Below are 26,727 nucleotides of genomic sequence, written 5' to 3' on the forward strand. Positions count from 1 at the left end.
CTGACAGCTGCCACCTCCAGAAGTTCTCTGATGAAACAGCCATTGTCGGGCGGGTATCTCAGGGAAACGATCTGGAGTACTTGGAGGTCATCACCAACTTTGTGGACTGGTGTGCTCTGAACCACCTGCACATCAACGCCAGCAAGACGAAGGAGGTGGTGATCTACTTCAGCAGGAAACCACATCTGACTGCACCGGTGAACATCAATAATAAACTGGACTGGACACACAACACAAACGCCCTGTACAAGAAGGGCCAAAGTCGTCTCCACCTGCACAGACGACTGAGGTCCTTTGGGGTGTGCAGGGCACTGCTAAGAACTTTCTATGACTCTGTGGTGGCTTCAGCCATCCTTTATGCAGTAGTCTGCTGGAGCAGCGGAAGCTTAGAGAGAGAAAGGAAGAGACTGAACAAGCTGGTCAGACGAGCCGGCTCTGTCCTGGACTGCTCCCTGGACTCCATCGAGGAGGTGGATCAGAAGAGGATGTTAGCCAAGCTGACATCAATCATAGACAACCCCTCTCACCCACTGTGTCAGACTGTTTCAGACCTCAGCAGCTCCTTCAGTGACAGACTGCTGCACCCACGATGCAAAAAGGAACGCTACCGCAGGTCCTTCATCCCAGCTGCCATGAGGCTGTTCAACCTCAGCCTAAGTAAATAGTTATGGCCCGCAGCAGTCACAGACTGCAATGACCATCTTGTAACTGCTCTGAGGGTCGAACACTCAAAAAGGTCCAAAACGTCAAAAAAACACGTCAGAACGCCAAAAAATGAGGTCAAAAGTCGCCCAAAGCACAAAACGACACGACAATTGTGTAACGCAACAAAAATGCACACGCACAACACCATCGCACAAACGTCAAAAATGTAATCGCAAAAATGATGACAAAAACACAAAAAAGCCCCAAAAAGCCCTCAAAGGACGTGTTTTAAGCCAAAAAGACATGCTCAGCCTATAGTAAAATATAGGCCGTATTGAAATACATGGGAAACCTGCCGCAAAAACTTCCTATTGTTTTACAAATGTTTATTATTATTCTTTCTAACGGATCCATTGATCGCAAATTTGACCCCCGCCACATATTCGAAAACTCACCAAAATTGGCACACACCTAGGATAAATTGAAAATGAATTTTCGGCAAAGAGAACGTCACCCCCCCGAAGTCGATTTGTCGGGTATATCCAAACAAAGTTTTAAAATCATTACGTGATGGCGACACGACCTACGGTTTGGTGGCCATTTTGAGATTTTCGCGTTTTTACACAATATGGAAAAATGAACTTTTTTTGGAGCAATTTTCATGAAATTTGACTCGCATGTCCCTAGCGTAAGTCTACAATCACTTCTGGAGTTTCGTTGACCTTTGACCTCGGGAAAAGGCCGCCATCTTGAATTTTCTATAAAAAACACCTTTGCCACCGGAAACGTAAACTTGTTGTTGGAATTTTCATCGACCGTCTCAAAACTTTTTGGGCATCAATGGCAAGCTACTATGGAAAAAATGTTGGAATTAGAAGTTGTAGATTTTGAACAGGGTGCGTGTGACGAGCTAGCAAAGTGGTGCACTGTTATAACTCCTATGTTTTTCAATGGACTACTGTGAAATTTGAAGGCATGCATTCATGCCTGAAACTGAATACATTGAAAAAACTGGATATAGAGATACAAGGAATGAATAAAACCACTGTTGCTAAGGACAACAAAAAGTTTACTTTTTCCGATTCGTCTGAAACTGACATCGATCTGTTCGTCATCAAAAGGCGACCAAAACACAAAATGGTTGCTATGGAGATAAAATCAACAGAAAAGCTGCCATTTTGAAAAAAATGAGTTTTTAACTAACTTATGACATATAGCTCTCACCAATGGAGCAATGTGTTTTTCTGAGTCAGTTGATGATGCTGATCGGTAAGCTAGCACTTTTATCTATGTTAGCATAACTAGCATAGTTAGCATAATTAGCATCTTAAACAATGTGTTTTTCTGATTCAGTTGATGATGCTGATCGCAATGCTAGCACTATTAGCCACATTAATATAGCTAGCATAGTTAGCATTGTTAGCATTTTAGGTTATGTGTTTTTTTTGAGTCAGTTGATGATGCTGATCGCAATGCTAGCACTATTAGCCACATTAATATAGCTAGCATAGTTAGCATTGTTAGCATTTTAGGTTATGTGTTTTTCTGAGTCAGTTGATGATGCTGATTGCTATGCTAGCACTTTTAGCCACATTAGCATAGCTAGCACAATTAGCATTTTAGGTAAAGCATTTTTCTGAGTCAGTTGATGATGCTGATCGGTAAGCTAGCACTTTTATCTATGTTAGCATAACTAGCATAGTTAGCATAGTTAGCAAATGCAGTTTTGACTAGCCTTTATCAAAAGTGGACAGTGAGGGCGTTGAGGGCGGCGGTGGTGCATAGAGTTGGGCGTGGAAGGCGGGTTGCGTCTGCGGGCCATACAACGCCGCTTGCGGCTTTAATTTTTAGAGTTTTTGTTTTAGTTTTGTTTTTGGTTTTTTATTTCACTGTACAAAAACTGTATATACAGATGACTCTATATTCCTGCACATCTCTTTCCCTGTTTATTATTTCAGAACACTCTTATTTTTGTATATATTCTTTCAAAATGTGTATTTGTTAATTACTGTCTGTACATACTTGTGCCAAACTACATGCTACTGTGACAAGGAAATTTCCCATTCGTGGGATTAATAAACGAATCTAATCTTTATCATGTTGTGTAACCCAAAGTCAAGTAAGCTAGGATTGCTTATGACTGTGTTTGGTACAGTGGTACAATGCAGATCACATCAACTAATCACTCAATGCCCCATAGTACCTACCTTTTCCAGTTTCCAAAATATATTTAAAAAAAAAAAATCCTAAAGCAATGTAATTTTCAGAAATCAAAATGAAATGTTAAAAACTGAAGTACAATGAGAAACTGGAAAAGGTAGGTGCTATGACACATCGTTGATTGAATAATTACCTTTGTCCTCATTCAACTGGAAGTTATTTGACATAAAGGGATATTTGATATAATCCGGCTTCCTCCCACCGTCCAAAAACATGCTTCATAGGTTGATTGGCAACTCTAAATTGTCCATAGGTGTGAGAGTGAATGGATGTGTGATCTAGGACAGTGTTTTTCAACCAGTGTGCCCCGGCACACTAGTGTGCCGTGGGAGGTGGTCAAGTGTGCCGTGGGAAATTGTCCTCATTACCTGATTTAACAACATTTTCCATCTCCAGGATTTCAGCTGTGTGTTCATCCAAACAGGTCCTGATAAAACACTGAGTAGTTAGGAATATGAAAGATCATAAAATATTTTTTCTTTGCGTTTATTTGATTCTATTAAAAACATTTTGATAAGAATGACGGTACCGCGATTTAGCAGCAACTAAAGCCGTTTTCTGAAAAGTCCCGCCCCTTTAACTGTCTCCACCAATCATTCTTGGAGTCTTAATCACATGTCATCAGTCTGACCAATCAGAAGTGGTTAAAGTCTTCACTTCCTTGCTCTGAATTCTGCTGATAAAGTCGCTCAGTTCTAACAAAAATACCAGCTAAAGCTCGTCTTTAGCGGTGTAGCTTTCCACAGAATCCGGTATCAGACCGTGGAACAAGTGAACAAAACAATGAAGCTCAGAGACGCTAGTCTTTCTGCGTTCGGCGGATTATAGAACCACATCTCCCATGATGCATTGGGTTAAAAGTGACAGCGTGAGCATCTCGGCGCACAACGAGTCTTTCCTCTTAACGTCTTGAAACAACAGCGAACACAAATCAAAAAGTTTTTAAATCTTCTAACTTAGCTTTTATTACATCTATTAGAAAAAACAGCTGCAACTTCCAGCTTTTACTGCCACAATTATCACAAAAATGCATGTGAGATCAGATCTTTTTTTTTTTTTTTGGAATGCTGGTGTGCCGCAGGATTTTTGTCAAGGTTAGAGTGTGCCGTGGCTCAAAAAAGGTTGAAAAACACTGATCTAGGATATTCTACCCTGCAACAGACTGGCGACCAGTCCAGGGCATCCCTTGCATACGCCCAAGTGGCCGGGATAGGCTCCGGCAACCCCGTGACCCCGAAAGGGAATAAACGGTAAAGAAGATGAATGAATGAATGAATGAATGAATGAATGAATGAATGAATGAATGAATGAATGAATGATATAATCATCCAATCAGCAATGTCCCATAGTCCTCGCCCTTTTCGGATTTTTCAGTGTGTGTTGTTTTCCTTACTTAATATTTAGTTTTTTTGACATTACTTTTTTTTCTGAAATGTTTTTTTTTTCTTCATGTTTTGGTTTTTGAGAATTTGTTTTCTTTTCTATAATGTAATGCTGTTTTTTAATCTTTGTTTTGCTTTTTTAATTGTCGTTGGGAATTTTTACAATTTTTTTGCGTCGAGTGATTTGTTGATGTGATTTGCACACAGGGCCACCATAGTTTAAATTCTCTGGGAAGAGAAGCTAGCTTGTCATCTGTTGACACTGTTGAACTTTTAAAACAATTTGTGGTAAAACATTCTTGGTTCAGAAACCTTGCAGTCTGTTCAGATACAGTTTTGTCAAACTTAGTCATTTTATGTCTTTACTATTTTTAAAATCAACCATCAGCCTAATTTCTTTTGTCGCTGTTTTAGGGAGCTTTTGGGTTTTTTCGTATTTATTTACCTTTTGTTTAATCTGGTTTTTGTGGCCGTCAAATCCTACACTACATTTTTGATAGCCCTTCTTTGTTTTTCAGGTGTGTCCCAGCCTGGAGATAGAGAGAAAACCATGGAGGTGGGACCATCCCCCCTCCAAGCAGGGAAGCCCCGAAGCATAGCAAAGCCAACAGATGTCCCCAAGGACTCCAGTCCAATGCCTGAACCTTTTTGCAGCTCTCTGTCTCCAGGTACGATGCATTTGAGAACTCATTCGTCTCTTTCTCAGATTTTCTTTTTTCTCTAATTCAGGCAAGATTTTAGAAGCTGTTTGCTCAAACCTTTTCTTAATGAAGGTTCATAAAGTATCGTTGCTGGCTTTAATTTTTGTTACATTGTTAAAATATTTTTTTTCTAATACAGATATGTTAAACTTCAAACATGTAAAACATGCAGGTTACTTTACATCAGTCTAAGTCCCAAAATAAAGGAAACCAATAAACAAAAAATGTTTAGTTTCCAAACTTTAGTTTTATTAGGGCTGCACAACATTAGGAACTTGTTATTTGCAATATATCAAGTTATATCGTCATATATTTCATAGTATGACGATATAACTTGGGATACATGAACAAATCGCAAAACAACTAAATACATAATTTCACCGCAACAGAGTAGCCTTAATTTTACTCCAAATGACCCTCGTCTACATAGAAAACGAGCATCTAACATAAAAGGAGTTCATCCAATTGGTCAATAATGTGAAGTCCATTCGATTGGTCTAATGCACTAATTAATTTATTAAATTTGTCAAGTACTTCAAGCTGCCATAAGATTGTTTTAGCATATTTAAGGTAACCATTTATTTCAATTTACGCTGATCTTTGCGATATGCAAATTGCACTGCTTGATATCGCGACACCAATAAATTTGCGATTTATTATGCAAGCCTAGTGTTAAAAATTACTTATAAAGGAACAATTATTGTTATCCTAACAGTAACACTCATAAAGTTTTAAAACTTTAGCTATAAAACCGTGTTTTGTGAAAGTTCTTGTGACATGAGCATTTCTTTAGGTGTTTCCCAGAATGAGTTGGTAATTTATTACTCATTTATGAAATTTAATATAGAAAACGTGTTTATATTCTGCTTGATCGTTTTTACAGCTTTGCTACTTCGGTTACTTTTGTTGGATTTAGCTGCTTGTTGCTCACAGACTCTTACTCTGAAGTGGTCAGGCTCATCTGACTTGTGCAGTGGCTGCCATCGTGTTCTTTTTTCTGGTCTTTTTTGTCTGCATGTGTTTCATTTAAATTTGCATGAAAAAGTTGTGCTTTTTGTAGCATATTCAAAAACTGTTTAAAGCTGAAAATATTTGAATGAAAATCTGTGAGAGAGGAAAAGGAAGACAACATTTAAAAAAACAAGTGAAGTCAACACTGAACTAGCAGAAGTGAGCATATGGATGAGTCCATAAAAACTGACGAGAGATGCTACCATCTGCTTTTTTCACATGAACCACATTTAAAAAAATATTGAATCAACTACTTGGATCAACAGTAGTTCAAAGATTCTCCAATAAACAAGTATTTGAGTCCTTACTGTTTTGAATTACAATCATTTTACTTAAAAAATATATAAATTTTGTTTGGTGTCAAATGCCCTACAAATTCTGTTTTTGTATAGAACTCAACATAAATTATGACCATTCTTAAAGCCCTCCTTACTTAGTCTTTGTATGTAAAAAAAAACTGTTAACACTGAAAAATCACTGACATGTAACTTTTGTTTTAATACTGGTTTAAAGAGGATTAGTAGAAATGTGTGGTTCTTTGTTTTTTCTCCTAATTAATTAGATTAAAATGCTCAGTTCCATAGTCAACTTTCTCTGTCTGATGCAACTTTTACCTTTTCTAATTAAAGCACATACTGGATGGGAAGCACCGTAATGTCACAGCACTTTTAGTATGAAATGTAGCCCTGTGGAGATCTCATGGGGCCTGTCATGTGCTCCACTTTAGCTTTTCTAGACTATATTTTGTATTTAGACAAACTTCAATCCTGCTTCAGTAGAATGCATAACTCATCAAACTTCCATCCATCTTCTTTTTATTAATAAAATATAAAAAAAAATGTTTTCATACTCAAAACCTTTTATGCAGACAATTCTTTATTTATGTTAAATTTTTACTATTTATTTACTCTCTATCACATCATAGTCCTATGTCTTTTTCAAGAAGATAATAATGATAGCAGAAGGCATAATTTCTGCATTCTTTGTGCACATACAACTCTGAATCAGACACATATAATCCATTGACACTTTTTATGGTGTTAGATTGTGGAACTCACTGGACATAAAGTTTAAGCAATGCACAAACACGGGTACATAAAAAAAAGTTTAAGGATGAAGAGCAATTAGGTTACTTAAAAATTGTACAGGGAAGACTTGGATTGGTTTGGTAATTATGATTTAGGAAAAGAAATACTGTTTGTTATAATTATATAAGTATAATTACTGCTTATTTTTATTTGTATTAGTTGTTATCTTATTTTGATGTGCCAATGTACAATGATAGATATAATAAGATCATTTTCTTCTGTCTGACTCCCATAGTTCTTAGACTTTTAAATGGAACTGGACCTAGTTCTCTTCTAGCTCCAATAAAACAAGGTCAAATCAGTCGCTGGTTATTGGCTATACAAATTCCATCTTGTTAGAGCTATACGACATCAGTAATCAGTGATTGGTCCGAGTTGGTCGGACACAATGTTTCTGTGGCAACCACTCTCATCATTTAGAAGGGAGCTTGCTGAAGGTCTACACTCCTTCCACTGAAAGCAGGCCACACGAAATCTGTTAATCAATAGATTTGAATCTTCAGCGTGATGACCAGCAGGCACGAAATACTTTTAATGAGGCAGCTGATTGGCTTATAACTCGAAGAACTTGCATTACAGAAAAAATATGAAAAAAATTAGGATTAACAAAAGACATTTAAAAAAAAAAGGAATCATTACCATGGAATGGTTAATCACACAAATAGACAGCTGTGTATTTCTGAGTAGAATTCCATTGGATTTGGGCTTCTTAGAAGCAGTGGGTACTTCCTGTTCGAAATGCAGAGGGGAAGGGATCGCTCAGTCCAGTTCTCGTATACAGTCAATGACACAAACATAGCTTTAGATTTCACCGTGTTGCAGCATGCCACATATTTGCATATGCATCGCAGAAAAATCATGAACGATTTGCCTAAGATTTACAATTCTATATATACTACATAAGATATGCATAAACTGAGTAATTCTCAACCGACCACATTTTTGAACAGCTCAAAACCGTTACGTAAGTAATGGTTGCCTTAAACCCTCGACGGACATCTGCGCACATCGATGTTTGAAAAACATAAGAAATACTTATGAATTACATAATTCACGCATGTATCACAAAATACCAAAATTTCCTACGGGGAACATGCTCAAAATGTATGTAGTGGCTTTCTGACATGGGCTTTAATATTCCAAATGATAGTGAATGTTCTTAAAATACAAATACAAGTGTTTTTATGGTGTCGTTGTCATTAACTATTAATATCGAAGATGGCTGTAACGACAGTGTTGTATGTTCTTTGTTAAGGTTATGTATTCCTTAACATTGGTTTTCGAATGTGTAATGAATACATTTATTGATTTAATCCTAATTGCAGATCAACTTTCACCAACCATAAACTTTCTCCTTACCCACAACAAGGTCTCTTAGATGACTCCTGGACAGACCAGACTGGTATCCTATCAACAGCCCCACCTTTCACTCCAAGTGTCTCAGTTGTGTACGATAAACAAACTGACAATCATGCAGCAAGTTCAGAGGAGCCACCTGATTCCTGGCCTAGTCATGAAAGTGCTGTCTATGGAGGGGGTGAGGAAAAGGATGGTGCTGCATCAGATCGAAAACAGAAGAAGAAGAAGAAAAGGCGACAAAAAGATGAGGGGTCTTATGAACATCTGGAAGGAAGCGGCCAACAAGATACACAAATGATGGGAGAAAACAGTCCTTTATCAAAGGAGTACTACCATAGGATAGGCCCAAGGAGAGAGAGAAGTGATGATGGATGGGAGGAGCAGCTCGGAAAGGGTGGGGCTCGAGGAAAAAAGGGCAAAAGTCGCAAGAAGCTTCCGGAAGAGTGGGCAGTCACAGCTGAACCATTTGTTCCTTCTTCCATGCCAACTTCCCAACTTTGTGGGGAAACGGTGATGGATGTAGAGAGTGCTAGTCAATCAAACCTCAAAGAAACATTAGTGGACACAGGCACCACCCAGAGTTTATGGAACAAGAACGACTTAGAGGAAGGGATGGGGCCTGTCTCTCAGTTCCAAGAAGCTGTGTCTCCAGTTGCTGCTACCATCAATCCATTGGTCTTTAATAGTGAGTTGAAAGCAACAGCATCTCCATTCACAATGCCATCCTCTGCCACCAAAGCAACCCTCCCTGGTTTTCCTCCCATTGATGATACATTTGAACTCTTGATGGACACTGAAAACGCCAGCTTGGGTCACAGCAGTCAGGCTTTTTCTCCTCCTTTCTCTCCTGAGGATAAAGCAGGTGACATAATGGACAGCGGGGTCTTTGACAATTCAACTTCTTTTCAAAATTTTTCTGTTCAAGGCATGCCTGACATAGACACCTCAGCTTTCAGCTCTGATTCCCAGGCTAGCCTAGGTCCTTCTCCTCAAGGTGAGTTGTTGGCTTCAGCCCCACCTCTGTCACCGTCAGATACCTCGTGGCTGCTGAACAGCTCCCATCGCAACAGTGAGTCATTTGACTTGAGTCAAATAGAGGCCTTAACACATCCTTCACCCTTGGGTCTATCCTTTAACACTCCAAGTCCAGCACCCCTGCGATCCCCTAAAACAACAGCACAAGAAACACAGTCAAAAGAGCAAAAAGGTGTCGAATCAAGCCAAAAGAAGTCGCGCTCGTCAGTATCGTCTACTAAAAGCCCTACCACCCCTGACGCAAAGAGCTGCTCCCCACAGGCCTCCCACAATCTAACTCCATCCTCACCTCCATCTGGCTTCCCACTCGGACTTCACGGGTCTGGTCTCAACCCTGCAGCTAAGCCTTTCTTTCCCAGCTTTGTTGATCCAGTGGATACACCAGCTGTGACCCCTCCAGTTGTCCCCACCATGGAAGGTTGGTTGTAATCAACCGTGACTTCAGTAGAAGTACATAGAATGACCCAATGATAGAGAAGACTTGTTGCCATGCATGACCCTTTCTCCCAGCTTGGGTAGTTCAAGGATAACAATAACATTGTGTCTATAGAATAGGAACTACACCCATGCATACTCTGCCTGGAATGGAAACAACTAAACACTTGGCTGGTTCTTGTTCACTTTGGACTGTTTGTGTATGAATATTGCATGGACTAAAATGTTGACCAACTGGGGCTTTAGATTGGCTTGATTCTAATCTGTGAGTGCATTAATTCCTCATGATGCATTGCCAGGATGCTCTTGTAATTAACACTGCTGCTGTTTTTTGGTGTGCTGCCATTAACCAATCAGTGTCTACCCCGATACCTATAAAAACTTTCTCCAAATGACAATCACTCTTTTATTCAAGTGTGTGGTGACCACTACAATCCTAATCCCATTCTTGTGCATCCAGTTTGTGCTGTCAGTGTGTTTTCTCTCTTCAGTGTGTAATTAACTCCTGTTTTTCACCATCGTAAACGTGTTACAACTTCGAAAATGTACATTTCATGAGAAGGTTGTTTTTGGTGTTTTTTATAATCAACTTTTAACATGGAAATTTGTCTCTTTTTTTTGTTACCTTTCAAGAATAATGATTTTTTTGTTTAATGTTTTTTCTCTCTTTATTTTTATGTGGTGACTTGCTGTGGCCACACCTCCACCACAGGTGAGTCCAATTTTAAGACTTTTTGTGCTTTTCTGTTGTATTTTCTGCTTTTATGTTGGACTCTGTTTTTTAGTTGGGTACAGGCTAACTGATGGCAAAGAAATTGGCAAATCTGCACGGGGTAGGCAGTGGCCCTCAAAAAATATCAAAATCTTAGGTTACTTGGTGAGCAAGTAGAGACAAATGTTTTTGCACATGTTTTTCTATAAACATGTGCAAAACTAAACGTGAGTGTGACGTGAGGTGAGATGCAGGCATGTCCTATGGTTTTTTTTTTAACCCTCTTGATCAAAGAGCCCATTAGTGCTGTGCAAGTAGGCCCAAAGAAACCAAAAACCTGCAGTACTTACAGGGTTTACCCGTGCAAGTACTGCAGGTTTTTAGAAAACAAAGCTGAAATTTTGATTTGCAAGCTCAGTTCAATAATTTAGCCAATAACTTAACAGTAGCCGGGAAGAGGCTCCGGCAACCTCAAAAGGGATATTGCGGGTTTAGAAAATGGGTGGAGTTCAATACTGTTTTCCAAATGTGCACTGCAAAAACGGAATCTTAAGAAAGTAAAAATACCCTTGTTCCAAGTAATATTTTATTTTCTGTCTTGCAAGAAAAATAATCTTATCAAGAAAGTTTTTTCAATAGCAAAATAATCTTAGTTTAAATAAATATTTTAGAAATTTTTGGTAAAACCATTTCTTTTACTTCATTTATAGATTTTTCTATTGTTTATTTAAAGAAAAGTGATTATAATTTCAGGAATTCATGACCTCTTTCTATAAGGGGTGGGGCTGTTCTTGCAGTGTATATTTGGGTCTGGCATTTGAAATTAGACATACCCTAACCCCATTGAGTGATTTGCTGGTAGCTTGTCTTGATTTAGATGCAACTTAGTTGGGTTTTTCTGACATTCATTCAGCCATTTATTCATTAGCCTCCAAGTTACACTTCTCTTATGACATTTCTTTATACTGTTATGAAATAATATCGATATCATTTGGCCCAGGAATGCAACGTTTGCAGAGTTTTTGTTGGTAAAAAAGCTCTATACAAGTATGCGCCATTGACCTTTTACGATAAAAGAGTATCTGTCCAGTTTTGATGGCTTCATTATTTTCTGTTTGTACACAACCGCCACAACCTTTCTGTGTTGATCAAAGCTTTTAGTTTTACATTTATTTTTCTATGTCTTCTGAAGAAGAGTAGGTAAAAGTAGATACATCACAAAATGAAAGGCCTAATGAGAAGGTTTTCATTTGTCAATGCAAAGATAATGTATTTCCCATTGTGTAACACATTCTGAATTGAGACACTTCCAAAAAGATGATCTGACACTAAGGGGACTTCTGTGTGTTAGATATCATGACGATTTTCTTCAGATTACATTGTGGTCTTTACTCATGCTCTTTTCTGTATTTGGGCAGCTGTTTGTACGCATATGTTTCCTTTCTCGGAGTATCTTTGGTTTATGTAGATACAGCACTAGAGTATTCATTTTCTTGTCATTTCCTTCAACGCTTTCTGTCTCTCCCTCCCACTGATGAGGAGTGCACCAGTCTTTGGTTCACCACTAAAAAAGCAGCCTGCTCAACCTACCTATTAGCTGGCCTTAATTGATGCCCAGCATTATTCCACAGAATATATTCAGTTGCCTCTGCTGTTATTCTTTTTTTTTTACTTTTAGCTTTAAGAAGAAGGAAGTAGTAAAACAAATACAAATAAAATCACTTCATTTTGAAACACCATCAATACCTTGTTGATAATATACATTTGACATTGATCTTTTGAAAATTGTGGTTTATTTAGCTTCAAAAAGGACCAAAAATGCAATTTTTTAGCGCACAAGTACACAAACACAGTCATTTATGGTTCCTTGAAAGGAGAAGAAACAAGGACAAAAAGGATTTGAAAGGAAAAAGAGACACAGTAGAAAAATATAAAGTAGGATGTGGATTGACTCGAAGAAGTTGGCAAAAAAAAAGAACCTTATGGGACCAGAGCAGTAATTGATAGAAGCAGTAGATTGATAGAAGTAAAAGTGACTGCAACCAAAGCCCAATAGACAACAACAAAAATACTTCAAGGCTTTAGATTGCAAAAGCATGCTTCATAGGATGATTGATGATTTTAGGTTGACCCTAGGTGTGAATGAAAATTTAGGATGTGGTTGCGTGGCCCTGCAATGGACTGTTCTTTTCATTTGCCCAAGACTAGCTGGGATAGGCTCCAGCAACCCTAAAGAGATTATGCGGGTTTAAAAAAATGGATGGATGGATGGATTGATTGATGGAGATTGTTGTAGTACTAGAAACACTGACCAGTTCAACTCAACATGGCTTTTTACAGGATATATACAATGTCATATACTGATCAATTGTGTGTTTGAAGAGGTATGGCCAAATATGTTATCCAACTGACAACTGAAACAGACATTGACATGATTGGAAAAGACCTGATTCACCTACATTATTCGTCTTTTTTTTTTTTAACTTTTTATTTTTGGTTTCTCATCACAACAAATAAACAACAATTCCCTGAGATACATTTGACCACAAATCCCCATCCAGTAAGGTGTACAGTATTTTTTTTTCCAAGTTAAAACAAAAATTCCATTGAGAAAATATGAGACAAGTACCGTAAATTACGGACTACAAAGCGCACCCGATTATTAGCCGCACCCACCCATTTTCACGTGTTTAACTAATTTTATACATACACAAGCCGCGTCGGGGTACAAGCCGCATGAATTAGGCAACATTGTCATCCTGACGGATCACTTCCTGACTCAGAGTGTAAGTGTGATTTATTAGCACACAGTGGGTGGAGTCATTTTCGCCTCAGGCTCATGTCTTTGAGTTTATCTGCATCTGCCAAACAGTATGCACCTCTATTCTGTTCACAAGTTCCTCAGTTATGGTTTTTATTTTTATTATTTTTTTTTAACTTATTGACAATCTAGGTATCACACATAAAATTACAAACAGTAACCATATAATCAACATTACATCCCTCAGTTATGATGAGGAAATTTACATCCCCGATCCCCCATTTCCCATGAGTCTTAGGGGCTAAAGGCGGGGCCAACGCCCGGCTCGCCATTCTGTTGTACGTGTTTAAGAATGAGCAGCAGTGCATGGAGGGGTGAACGGGTAAAGCTCTCCTTCCGCTTGTGTCGCGGCAGCGTTATGGGAGTAACAGGGCTGTTTAAAAAACACGCTAGTAAAATAAAGCAGTGACGACTGAAAAGCGCGCGCCTCAGCGCGATACGCGCGCCTCCTCGCGGCGCGTTGGTCAGAAGTTTCCTTCCACAACAAACACTTGCTCCGCGGACGCCTCGAGTAAGCCCTGGCTGCAGCCTGCAGAATGGCTCGACGCCTCCGCGCTCCCGCGCGCTCCTTGTCTCCCCTTCCTATCTACTCCGACAGCTCTGGCCAGCGCGGCTACAGGGAGGAGCGCTTCGTCCCCATTGCGCCGGTGGACGGAGCAAATCGTGTCTGTGCAGAGCAATCGGACTTAATACTGTACGTTTTGTGTATGAGGGGCGGATGCGTTGTTACGTGTGGGAGCCTTCAGACTGCCATCGGCCCCGCAGCTCACACGACACGCAGTCTCCAGCTCACACGGAGGCTGTGAGCGTTTCAATGCAAATCTCTGCTCAGTCCTTAGAAACCGTTAACACGACCACGTCAATTTGTGTTTCCAGTCGTGTCCCGACAAAATAAAGGCTGATATTATTGCCACATATTTACGTGCAGCCAGCCGAGTCACTATGACTCAGAGGTAAATGCACTCCTGAGCATGCGCTGTTCTCTCCGTCACGCAGCTGACCGGCTTTTCCAAACCCGTTGGTGATTTTTTCACGCTGCTTTTAACGATTGCTTTTAACTTGAAAGCTTCATCATATTGTAGCGGCGATCACGTGCACGTTGGGTCTAATGGCACCAAAGGATTCTGGGATGCGGCTGGACATGCGTGTTTCGTTTTGTTGAACCATGACTGAAGTGTCTAAGACCTGAAGTCAGGTCCATGCTGTTTGGCTGCTTAGAGGTGTGTTGAAAAACAAATGACTTGTGTTTGATGTTAGAGAATTCAAACCATTCACTGTGTCCAAAAATACGTACACGGCGGCCGCCAATAAAATCCAATAATTAGCCGCGTCACTGAATAAGCCGCAGGACTGTAAGCGCAGGAAAAAAGTAGCGGCTTGTAGTCCGGAAATTACGGTAGTTCAGTTAAACAGATACTTATACAACCATGAATAAAGGTACATATTACAGTTACAACCCCAAATAAAGTGTGCCATCTACGTTTGAAGACATCAGTGTTTAGTCGTAGGGACGCTGTCATTTTTTTCACCAAATAAATATATCTGAGTCTTTGTTTCCATTCTGTTAAAGATGGTGATTCGACCTTTTTCCAATTTCCTGTTATGTTTTTTTTAGCTACCAATAATAAAATGTGCACTTTATATATCTGATCAGAACCAAGATCCCCTGGGAATATACCCAGCAAACACGACATGGCACTCAAAGGAATGTTTTGTTCTAATAACCCCTAATAAACTTTGAGATCGACAGCAGGGTAAGAAAGAATCGCATCTTGATTTTCCAGTCAAATTCTTTCCATAGATGACTTTTAGTTCCTTTATGACTGTCCTCACAAAATTTGTCCCATTGTTCGTCTTCTATTATACAGTTGGATTCTAATTCCCATTTTTCTTTGATATTATACCCATTCTGTCTAGCAGCAGTTGAGAGTCTCTTATACAAGTTAGAATCGTGTTTATGAGTTGGGACATTTTTTTCTGCAATTGTAGTAAAATATTGTTCTATGCAGTTTGGGTTTTTTATTATTCTGTCTCTTTCTTTGTGGTTCATGATGTAATGCCTGATTTGTAAATATTTATAAAAATCATTCGGCAAGAGACCAAACTGTCCTTGAAGCTGTGAAAAAGACTTAAATTCTGCTCCATCGAACAGCTGGTTAAGAGTAATAAGGCCTTTAGTGGCCCATGTCCTAAAACCGTGGTCCCGTGTTGAAGGCAGAAAGTCTATATTACCGACAATAGGCATTGCTCTGGAAATTGACCCTGTGTCAAGTAACATTTTTTTAACGACTTTAGAGTGTGTTTGATCCACTCATTTCCAATTATTACTTTGTTGAAAGATTTTAGGTCAATAAATGGAAGAGTAGACAACCGCACCCCTTTAGTTTCCCCTTGTTCCTCTTTAATCCATTTTACTTCCTCGTCCTCTCTGATCCAGTCCACGACAGCCGTGAACTGAGCCGCCCAGTATTATAATTTTAGATCTGGTAGAGCCAGACTACCTTTATTTTTTGGTAAAAATAACGTTTCAGTTTAATTCTGGGTCTTTTTCGCTGCCATATAAATTGAGAGATTATTTTGTTCAACCTGCTGAACATTGATACAGGAATGTTTACCGGAAGAGATTGAAACAAAAACAGAAGTCGCGGAAGCACATTCATCCTCACTGTTTCTACTCTGCCCAATAAAGACAAAGGTAAAATTTCCCAACGGGTCAAGTCGTTCTTTATCTGGTTTAGTAGTTTTGTATAGTTGGTTTCATAAAGTTGTATTGGTTGGGGTGTCAGAATCACTCCCAAATATTTGAAACCTTGTTTAGACCAATGGAAAGTTACTGCTTAATCAAGTTGGGAGGGCCACCGTCCAGATTTCATCATTGCTTCTGATTTATTTTTGTTAATCTTATATCTAGAAATATTACCATAATTATATTAGTCATTTTTTATTTAAAACATTAATTGTCTTTTTATCGCTTTTAATGTTTTACATGAATGAAAGTGTGGTTGAGTAGGAGAACAAAGCATTTTTCAGAGTGGTGCTGGTTCTTTGTAGTTTTTGTAAGTGATTAAACCTTTTTTGGAACTTTTTATTAATGCTCTCAACTAAAGATGAGGGAAGATGTGGGGGCAGAATAGAAAAGCACAAAAGGCTTAAGAATAATCCAAAACGACATGAGTTTTAAGATTCAAAAAAGCTGAAATGATTCATTAAGAAATAATATTGGAATAAATATGAACATAATAAGTAAAATTAAGTGGTGCACAATAAAATGTTGTATTTAAAGAACTGGTTTATCTTATGGGATTGGACTGACAATGGAAAACTTTAGATGGGAAAACATCATATCAGTTTAACTTTAGTTGTAACTAGAAGGAGGAGTGGCTGCAACAGATCCCAGGAAAGACCTTAGACCTCTCAGTCCAGAAAAGCGTAGTGCTAGGAACAGCCAAGATACTGCGCAGGACCCTCAAGCTCCCAGGCCTCTGGTAGAGGACCCGAGCTTGGGCGAGAAACCACCCCCACTGAAGGGTGAGAGAGGCTTTTCTTTTTGCTTTGTTTTTATATATATACAGTACAGTCCAAAAGTTTGGACACACCTTCTCATTCAAAGAGTTTTCTTTATTTTCATGACTATGAAAATTGTAGATTCACCCTGAAGACATCAAAACTATGAATTAACATATGTGGAATTATATACATTACAAAAAGTGTGAAACAACTGAAAATATGTCATATTGTAGGTTCTTCAAAGTAGCCACCTTTTGCTTTGATTTACTGCTTTGCACACTCTTGACATTCTCTTGATGAACTTCAAGAGGTAGTCACCTGAAATGGTCTTCCAACAGTCTTGAAGAAGTTTCCAGAGATGCTGAGCACTTGTTGGCCCTTTTGCCTTCACTCTGCGGTCCAGCTCATGCAGTCCAACTCGCCCCAAACCATCTCGATTGGGCTCAGTTCCAGTGACTGGGGAGGCCAGGTCATCTGGCGCAGCACCCCATCACTCTCCTTCTTGGTCACATAGCCCTTACACAGCCTGGAGGTGTGTTTGGGGTCATTGTACTATTGAAAATTAAATGATGGTCCAACTAGACGCAAACTGGGTGAAATAGCATGCCGCTGCAAGATTCTGTGGTAGCCATGTTGGTTCAGTATGCCTTCAATTTTGAATAAATCCCCAACAGTGTCACCAGCAAAGCACCCCCACACCATCACACCTCCTCCTCCATGTTTCACGGTGGAAACCAGGCATGTAGAGTGCATCTGTTCACCTTTTCTGTGTCGCACAAAGACATGGTGGTTGGAACCAAAAATCTTAAATTTGGATTCATCAGACCAAAGCACAGATTTCCACTAATGTCCATTCCTTGTGTTCTTTTGCCCAAACAAGTCTCTTCTGCTTGTTGCCTTTCTTTAGCAGTGGTTTCCTAGCAGATATTCTACCATGAAGGCCTGATTCACACAGTTTCCTTTTAACAGTTGTTGTAGAGATGTGTCTGCTGCTAGAACTCTGCTATTGACCTGGTCACTAATCTGAGCTGCTGTTAACCTGCGATTTCTAAGGCTGGTGACTCGGATGAACTTATCCTCTGTAGCAGAGTTGACTCTTGGTCTTCCTTTTCTGGGGCTTTCTGCATGTGAGCCAGTTTCTTTGTAGCGCTTGATGAATTTTGTGACTGCACTTGGGGACACTTTCAAAGTTTTCCCAATTTTTCGGACTGACTGACCTTTATTTCTTAAAGTAATGATGTTTTTCTGTACTTAGCTGCTTTTTTCTTGCCATAATACAAATTCTAACAGTTTATTCAGTAGGACTATCAGCTGTGTATCCACCTGACATCTGCACAACACAACTGATGGTCCCAACTTCATTTATGAGGCAATAAGTCACACTTATTAAACCTGACAGGGCACACCTGTGAAGTGAAAAACATTTCAGGTGACTAACTCTTGAAGCTCATCAAGAGTGTGCAAAGCAAGAATCAAAGCAAAAGGTGGCTACTATGAAGAACCTACAATATGACATATTTTCAGTTGTTTCACATTTTTTCATTATGTTTATTATTCCATGTGTTAATTCACAGTTTTGATGCCTTCAGTATGACTCTAAAATTTTCATAGTCATGAAAATAAAGAAAAAGCTGTGTCCAAACTTGTGGTCTGTACTGTATATATATATATATGTGTTTGTGAAAAATGCGAGCACCGGGTATTGAACCAGCGAAGTTGTGCACTAGAGGGCTGCATTGGGATTGGGTCCCGCCGGGACGGAAAAAAAAAAAACCCACGGGATCAGTGCTGCCATGAATATCTCATGAATATATAATAACGGACTACGTTAGGCTGTGCGGCTGTTGGATTCTTATGTACTGAAGCTCCGTGAAGGCACCAGGTAGAGACGCCCAATAGCCTCTGTCATCTAACGTGTTGTTGGGGGTGTGCAACGCCCCGCCCCGCCTCTTACTAAGAGCGCGCTTCAGGCCGTCTGTCTGCGCGCGCACACACGCACACTTTTAACCGAATAGAATTTGGGAAAATATATTTAATATTTAAGTTGCGCATTACATAAAAGAGGAATGCATGAAAAGATGAGGCTGGAGGAGGGACATGAATCTCTTTAATAATATTAATACAAATACCTGGTTTTTTCCTGCGGGACGGGAGACGATACAAAATCAATGCATCTCTATTACTGTGCGGGACTAAATTCTATGAGTTTTGCGGGTGCGGGCGGGAGTGGACATACATATTGCGGGTGCGGGCGGGAGTGTAACGCATACGTTGCGGGAGCGGGCGGGATTGGTCAAAAATTCAGCGGGCGCGGGCGGGAGCGGGATGAAGAAAATAGTCCCGCGCAGGGCTCTATTGTGCACCTCAGCTCATGTGTCATATCATGACGCCCCTAACCAGGTACAGTGGACGGGACACATAACCGCTATTATTAAACATTTAGTGTTGCAGCGACTCTATGCTCTGCGACTCTCTGGTATCCGGGATGATTTAAAAGAAAAGTAAAACAAACATCTTGACACAAAATACATCTTTGAAAAGCCAACAAAAAAGCCTACATTTTTATATAAATTTTTATTGAGATTGATCTGACATTCTAGATGTGAGGGAGCTTTGTAAGTTGAAGTCTTTTTTTCCTCTGTCGACTGGCACAGTGTATGATTTCACGCCAGAGCGGAGGAGATTATTGAAAAGTAATCCAAGTTTGAAGTCAATTTGTAAAAAGACAGTAAATTGCCTTGTGAGCACATGTAAAAAGTACATGTAAACGCCTTGTGAGCACATTAATGTTTCAATGGTGTCTCTAGCTGAAAGAATGCCAAAGTAAGAAGCTCCGCAACACGGTTGCTCCTGTCTTTTTCGGCTTTTCCCATCAGGAGTCGCCACAGCGAAACAACCTCTCCTTCGAGGATGAGTCGCATGGTAAACTTGGCAATGTTTTGTGCCGGATGCCCTTCTTGACGCAACCTTCTCAATTTATCCGGACTTGGGATCGGCACAGAAGCAGTGAAGGGAACAGGGAGCAGCCCGGTTTCGAACCCTGGTTACACGGACGGAAGGCGCCGCAAACCAGCACGAGCCAAACCGGCTCCCCTCCGAAACAGGGTGAACAACTTTGGTAAAAATGTCGACAGCGTCTTTCATTGAAACCCATTATAAAGCTGAAATTACCACAAACACATTAACTCACAACACAATACCTCACAACACATTAACTCACAATGGAAGTCAAGCTGCAATGGAAGTGATTAGAGATTAGTATAGAGAAACAGAGTAACATCATAATCAGCTGCGTATATCCATCCCCTGCATCGGAAATTGAAAAATTCACAAGTGCTATTGAAAACATGTTTGCCAATATTTCCAAGGTCATATTTCTTTGCGGCGATTTTAACATAGATCTGTTGAATCCAAACAATCACACCAAGACAGAAGATTTCACGCATACAATGCACAGTCTAAGCCTATATCCATTAATCAAAAAACGCAGCAGAATAACAACAAACAGCGCAAGCTTGATAATATTTTCACAAACTGCCTAGAAAACAGAATAAAAAGCAGACTACTAATGACAGACATCAGCGACCACCTCCCAGTATTTGCTAACTATGAATGCCTTTGTAGGGAAATAAAAGAGAAAAAGCAAATCATTTACCGAAGAAAACTAACAGAGGAATCAATACATTTAAATCAGAACTACAAGCACAAACCTGGAAAACTCTGTATGAAAGTAATGATGTCAACACAGCCTATGAAATATTTATACAGGAGTTTAAATCCATATATGACAAAAACTGCCCACTTACAAAAACCTGTAACAGAAATGAACGTAATAAAAACCCATGGATGACCACTGGACTGAGAAACGCATGCAAAAAAAAGAACAGTTTATACAAACAATTCTTAAAAAACAGAACTGTTGAAGCGGAACAGCGATACAAAAAATATAAAAACAAACTAACCAGTATCATGAGAACGTGCAAAAAAGACTATTACACAGAAATATTAGAAAAAAAATAAGTCAAACACTAAAGAAATTTGGAAAGTACTGAACAGTGTCATTAGAAAACACAAAGGGAAACAAAATTACCCAGACTCTGTAGTTGGTAAAAATGAGATGTGCAATGATTTTCAGGACACGACAAAGGAGTTTAATGAATATTTTGTAAAAATAGGGCCAAAGCTAGCCGACGAAATAAAATGTTCAAAAATATCAGAAAAAGAAACAGTCGAACACTGCATAAAAATAAATCCTAACTCGATGTATTTGAGACCCGTGGAAGCAAAAGAAGTTCTTAAAAGTGTCAACAAATTCAAAAATAAAACATCTACAGACTGTAACGGAATTAATATGATGGTGATAAAAAAGGTAATCGATTCCATTGTTGACCCGCTAACCTATATTTGCAACTTATCCTTTCAAACAGGAACATTTCCACAAAAAATGAAAATAGCCAAAGTAATCCCACTACACAAGTCAGGGGACAAACACCAACTAACAAACTACAGACCAGTGTCTTTACTCTGCCAATTCTCAAAAATACTAGAAAAAGTATTCCTCATAAGGCTTGAAAGTTTTATAGAAAAACACAAACTAATATCCGACGACCGATATGGTTTTAGAAAAAACAGATCAACATCCATGGCCATTACGCAACTAACCGAAGAAATTATAAATGGCATGAAAATAAAGAGTTTGCAGTAGGAGTGTTTGTCGATCTGAAAAAGGCTTTTGACACTATTGACCATAACATTTTAGTAAACAAACTGGAAAAGTATGGAATACGAGGACCAGCATTAGAATGGTTAAACAGTTACATTAATAACAGGCAGCAGTTTGTCCAACTGGATGACTGTAAATCATCCCTGCTAAATTTAAGCTGTGGAGTTCCAAAAGGGTCAATATTAGGTCCCATACTGTTCATCCTCTGCATCAATGACATACGCTTGGTATCAGACACACTTAAAGATTTTCTATATGCAGACAACACAAGTATAGTCTGTGCAGGGGAGAGCCTCAGGGAAATTGTAAAAACAGTAAAATACAGAACTAGGGAAACTAAAACAATGGTTTGACAAAAATAAACTATCCCTCAGTGTTAACTAAACTAAATTCATGATTTTCGGAAATCGCCACATTCCCTCAGATTTAGAAATAAAAGTTGCCATTGATAATCACATTCTGGAAAGAGTGTCTGAAATCAAGTTCCTTGGAGTAATTCTGGATGAAAAAATAAACTGGAAACCACAAATAAAGCAGGTCAGAGCTAAACTTGCCAAAAGCATAGCAGTGTTGGGAAAACGCGCCATACTCTCACTCACAAGGCACGTTTACTAATATATTCATCCATAATACTACCATATTTACAGTACAGTGCAGAAGTTTGGGGAAATACTTGTAAAACAAACCTACAGTGTTTATATATCTTACAAAAAAAAGCTGTTCGAATTGTCCATGGAGTGGACTATGGGTCACATACAAACCCTCTGTTTTTAAAGTCGGGTTCATTAAAACTATGGGATCTAGTGAAACTGAAAACAGCTCTCGTCATGTACAAACCCGATACAACTTACTTCCAATAAACTTACAGCAAATGTTCAAAGACAGAGACGGGAGTTACAATCTAAGAAAACATCTTAATTTCAAAAAGCAGTGCATACGAACAACAAAAAAGAAAATGTGTCTATCTAATTGTGGTGTAGATCTATGGAATGGATTGGATGAAGGTTTAAAACAAAGCAAAAGTTTACAAATATTCAAAAAATCCTACAAGAAGTCAATATTAGAACTGTATAAGGCCAGAAACGATTAAACAAAAAATGTCACTTTAGCACGTGTGGGAGGAGCTACCAGTTAATGTTATCGTCTGATCGCTACATGGAGCGGTGTCTGTGTAAATCAATCCATGGTAGTCACGGAGAATGTTTTGTTATTTTGAAGAGTTCTGCTTGGTAATCATGTTTCCATGTTTGAATTAATAAAATCATCCCAGAGAGAGTCTCTGCTTCAACTCCCGCAGTGAAAGCTGCGTCTAAATCTGACGGCCGTGTTTCCATCTCTGACAGAGTTTGAAGCCAAAGTCCCTCCCCCGCCTCTCTACCTGCTTTGCCTCTCTACCTGTTCACCTGTTCATATCCTCTGCAGCTGAGAGTTGTTTTCCGCCGCGCTCCTCAATGTATTCTACACAGAGAGCGCAAAATACGGTCATCATAGCAACAGGTTGACATGATAGTCTGGGCGCTCCAGCGCAAGCGCAGCACAAGGATGAAAGAGCCACACGCAGGTTATAGCGGGGATAGAGCGGGTTAAGAAAATGAATGGAAGAAGGCCGGTCCGCTGATGAAATATTTAATACTATACTCCTTTTATTAGATCAGGAGAAAGAAGAATACAGCTTTTGTTGATTTGTTTCCCCTACTGGACTGATTTAGCACCCGACCAGATGATTTAAAAAAAAAAAAGATAGTTCAGACTAATAATAAAAGGAGCCTTTAAGTTTCATTTTCATTCAGCTATATAGCATTCAACCCTGCTTTTTTTCTTCAAGCTTTTTTTTTCTACTTGTCCTGTCTAACAGCTGAGAAAGCAGATCAGAGCTAAAGGCAGCTTGTGTTGGACATAATTTACTGTCACAAATGGCTTTATGGATCTTCAGACAAATGACGTTTCTATTTGTATAAACCTATTTGAGACTAAACTTTATTCATAATAATTATGTTTATATGCATTCCTTGTTGGACCTGACAGAAAAAAGTAAGAGAGTAAGTGGGATATGAGAGATCGGGGTTAGGATGGAGGAGATAACGATTTGTTTGCTTGTTCAAAAATTTCCAAAGTCTAAGTTTGTCTATTAATTATACTATATAATTCAAGTCTAAATTTATTAAGATCTGTCAGAATAAAAGGCTTTCTTTAACATACCGTGAGTCCTTGACAATCAACGGGAATCAGCAGATTCTAATGCAGAGAAAAGCGGCTTCTTCACATTGGCTTTGAACCGTTATTGAAACACTTTACACTACTTTTTCCACTTCAGAATCTGCTAGAATTATGTTTAATCCATAAATGGTTGAAGAGTTAGTCAAAAGAATTTGAACATCGGGGCTAAAGCTCTGGTGTTTAAGGGTTAAATTGTAAAAAAGGTGGGACATGTATTAATAAAAATATTAAACACAAGAAAATATAAATTTTACAAACATGCAGTTTTTTGCCTGAACGATAAAAGTTTATTTAATTTGATAAATCAGTGTGGCATTTTTAAATTCTATGATCGTATTATTTTCATAAAGCCAGGCCAATTCTAAGCTAGGGTCACGCAGGTCACTTGAGGCTCTAACAACTATCATAAGGTAAAGGCCTGTCACACCATGAACCGGACACTCCTTTGGGATAAATAAAGCATATATGATTAAAGTCAAAACACTGGCTTCACCTGAAATAAATAGCTCTAATGCTGCAGCGCTGTGGCTTAGTCTCCTTTCACAGACTCAAACACACCCACACAGACGTGCACAGAACTGACTCACCAAAGCTATTTGAGGACAATTGCAGATTCTCAACAACTGGTTGGCAGGCGTGAATATACTGTATCAGCAGTCTATTTTTACCACATAGTGTGTATTTCCTCTCTTGTCCAAGTTCTGGCTGTTAGATGGTAGCCCGAAGGGGACTTTTTTACAGTATGGCACCATCTCTGAGCTAGAGTTGAGCTAATAGCTTTTGACATTATTTGGGAGAAATGTCAAAATTTTTGCCTCATTGGCGCCGTTTTTAGGGCCAACAGCGAACTCTGGAAGAAGAACATGAGTCACAGTGGCATTTTTTTAGGAACCCAATATTCCAGGATTGCAAAGATTCCCCAAGAACAGACAGCCCATGCAGAGCTGACCACAGGCAACTGCGTGGGCAGCACCTTAAATTTAAAAACTGTTTTTGACATTTAAGAGGAAGCTTGTCCTTTGAAGTTTTTCTTTCTTTCTTTTATTTCGAAACCTTTCTTTACTGTATACAAATCATCTAAAAATTTTTATTTTTACTTTACTTTTTACATCTGATAGTCCATAGACAACTGCTTTTGTCAATGCTCGCACTTCACAAAGTTCATCTTTTTATTTATGTATTTAACATTTAATGTTCTTAAAACCTAATTTGGAGATTCAAATGAGTTTAGGTCAGACTTTTCATCTGTATGCACTCCAAAAGCATCTATAGACCGTAGATATAACTGCTCATGATCAATATCTCTGATGTCACCAACCAGGGTTCTGAATGGTAAAAATGACGACTAAAGCTGGAAAGGTACACTTTCCCAAGATTACTCTGAATTTGGGAGAAAAAAATGTTTGTTTGTTTTTTACTGTTCTTAAGCCCATCCACCTCCTAATTTCAAAGCACACCTCTAAAAATGCACAGATTTCAGTTTTAACTAAATTCAATCACCTGATATATATGAAACAACTCTTTTCTTGTAGCACTTTGTAAGGATAAATTGAAATTAAAATAAAGCGATAAGCATTAAAAAACTTTTTTAAAAACCCCAACATTGGAGTCAATTTGAAATGGCTTCCTCTTAAAACCACCCTCTAGTGGTCTTTTAACAGCCACACACATATGAACACTATTCTCAGCCTCACTTACAGTATACCAGTTCATGTATATAGGACATTTAAAGCAACAATAAATACGTGCTTAATTAATGTGTACATTCAATCACAGTTTCATCTAAAAACATTGGTGTCATCAATATTGAATTTTGCCAAAATATATTGGTTGTCGTTTACCTTTCTGCGTAGTATTAGGAGTCGCCACAGACCCAGACTTGGTCCCCTTGTGACTACATAGGTACGTAATAGCACAAAGGGTCTTGCCCAAGGATACAAACTAAACTAGAAGACGCTGCATTTCCAGAAGAAAATGCAGGGTTAAATCTATATTGCTGAATCAAAATGAAACTTAGAGGGTAATGACGGGCAAAGAAAAAAAAATGGAATAAAGAAATGATCAAAGTTGATCATGAATAAAGTGAAAAGAGCACAATAAAAAAAAGATATTTTTCTAAAAAAAATGCTAGTGCCAGGTATCGAACCAGTGAGCTTCTGCACAAAGGATTCCCCATGTATTTCAATGAAGACAAAAATCCTGGAATATCTTGAAAAGTTCAAGGATTTGAAGGACCAAAAGCCATAGCTGGAAAAAGCTGAAAGAGCTGAACATTTTAGAAGCTAAATTGATAAATTAGCTGAAAAACTGTAGAAGTAAAGTGCCAAAATATAGTGAAAGATACTATAATAAAGAGAGGAATAAAGAGAAACAGGAAACAATGGTTTTAATTCTTTATAGTAGTGATGGGTGTGGCAACACAGACGCTTCTGCTCACATGACGAGCTTATAAAGTGAAACCTGTGTCTGTGCGTGTGTCGCTCCAGAAAAAGTCGATCGATACAGCTACTTTGTCGGTTTGTAACAGAGGAGCCTAACAATGAAGCACATCCCCCAGCAGTGTGGCCAGATTCTGCGTTTTTTGCATCAATTTGGTGGATTTCAGTTAGTTTGCTTGAGTTCAAGCTATCTTTTATTTTGAAAAGTATTTTATTTTGAAAAATTACCGGATCTTCTCGGTTACTGTGTATTATGCTACTTTTAGATGACAGATTGAAGTCTTACAACCGTTGCTGGGAGTCAGTAAAGTTAACATATGTATCGTAATTTCTGGACTATAGAGCACACCTGATTATAAGCAGCACCCATTACATTTTTAAAGGATAAACCATTTTGTACATACATAAGCCGCATGTGCCCACATTGAAACAT

At 38.8% G+C, this 26,727-nt stretch overlaps 1 protein-coding gene across 9 annotated transcripts in view; it reads left to right on the forward strand.

Moving 5' to 3' along the window:
- LOC101173180 (microtubule-associated protein 4) overlaps nucleotides 1-26,727 on the forward strand; it is a 201,890-nt gene that overhangs the window by 115,495 nt on the left and 59,668 nt on the right. For 7 of the 9 annotated variants that reach the window (XM_023950293.1, XM_023950294.1, XM_023950296.1 and 4 more), the window contains exons 4-5: nucleotides 4,766-4,915; nucleotides 8,417-9,859. The exons of 1 other annotated variant lie outside the window; for it this stretch is intronic. In XM_023950293.1, the coding sequence (XP_023806061.1) occupies nucleotides 4,766-4,915; nucleotides 8,417-9,859 (1,593 nt within the window). The remainder of the gene's footprint in view (nucleotides 1-4,765; nucleotides 4,916-8,416; nucleotides 9,860-26,727) is intronic. One more of the 9 variants, XM_023950301.1, reaches the window with a different exon arrangement.

This window comes from Oryzias latipes, chromosome 20 (genome assembly GCF_002234675.1).
Source record: "Oryzias latipes chromosome 20, ASM223467v1".
Lineage (NCBI taxonomy): Eukaryota > Metazoa > Chordata > Actinopteri > Beloniformes > Adrianichthyidae > Oryzias > Oryzias latipes.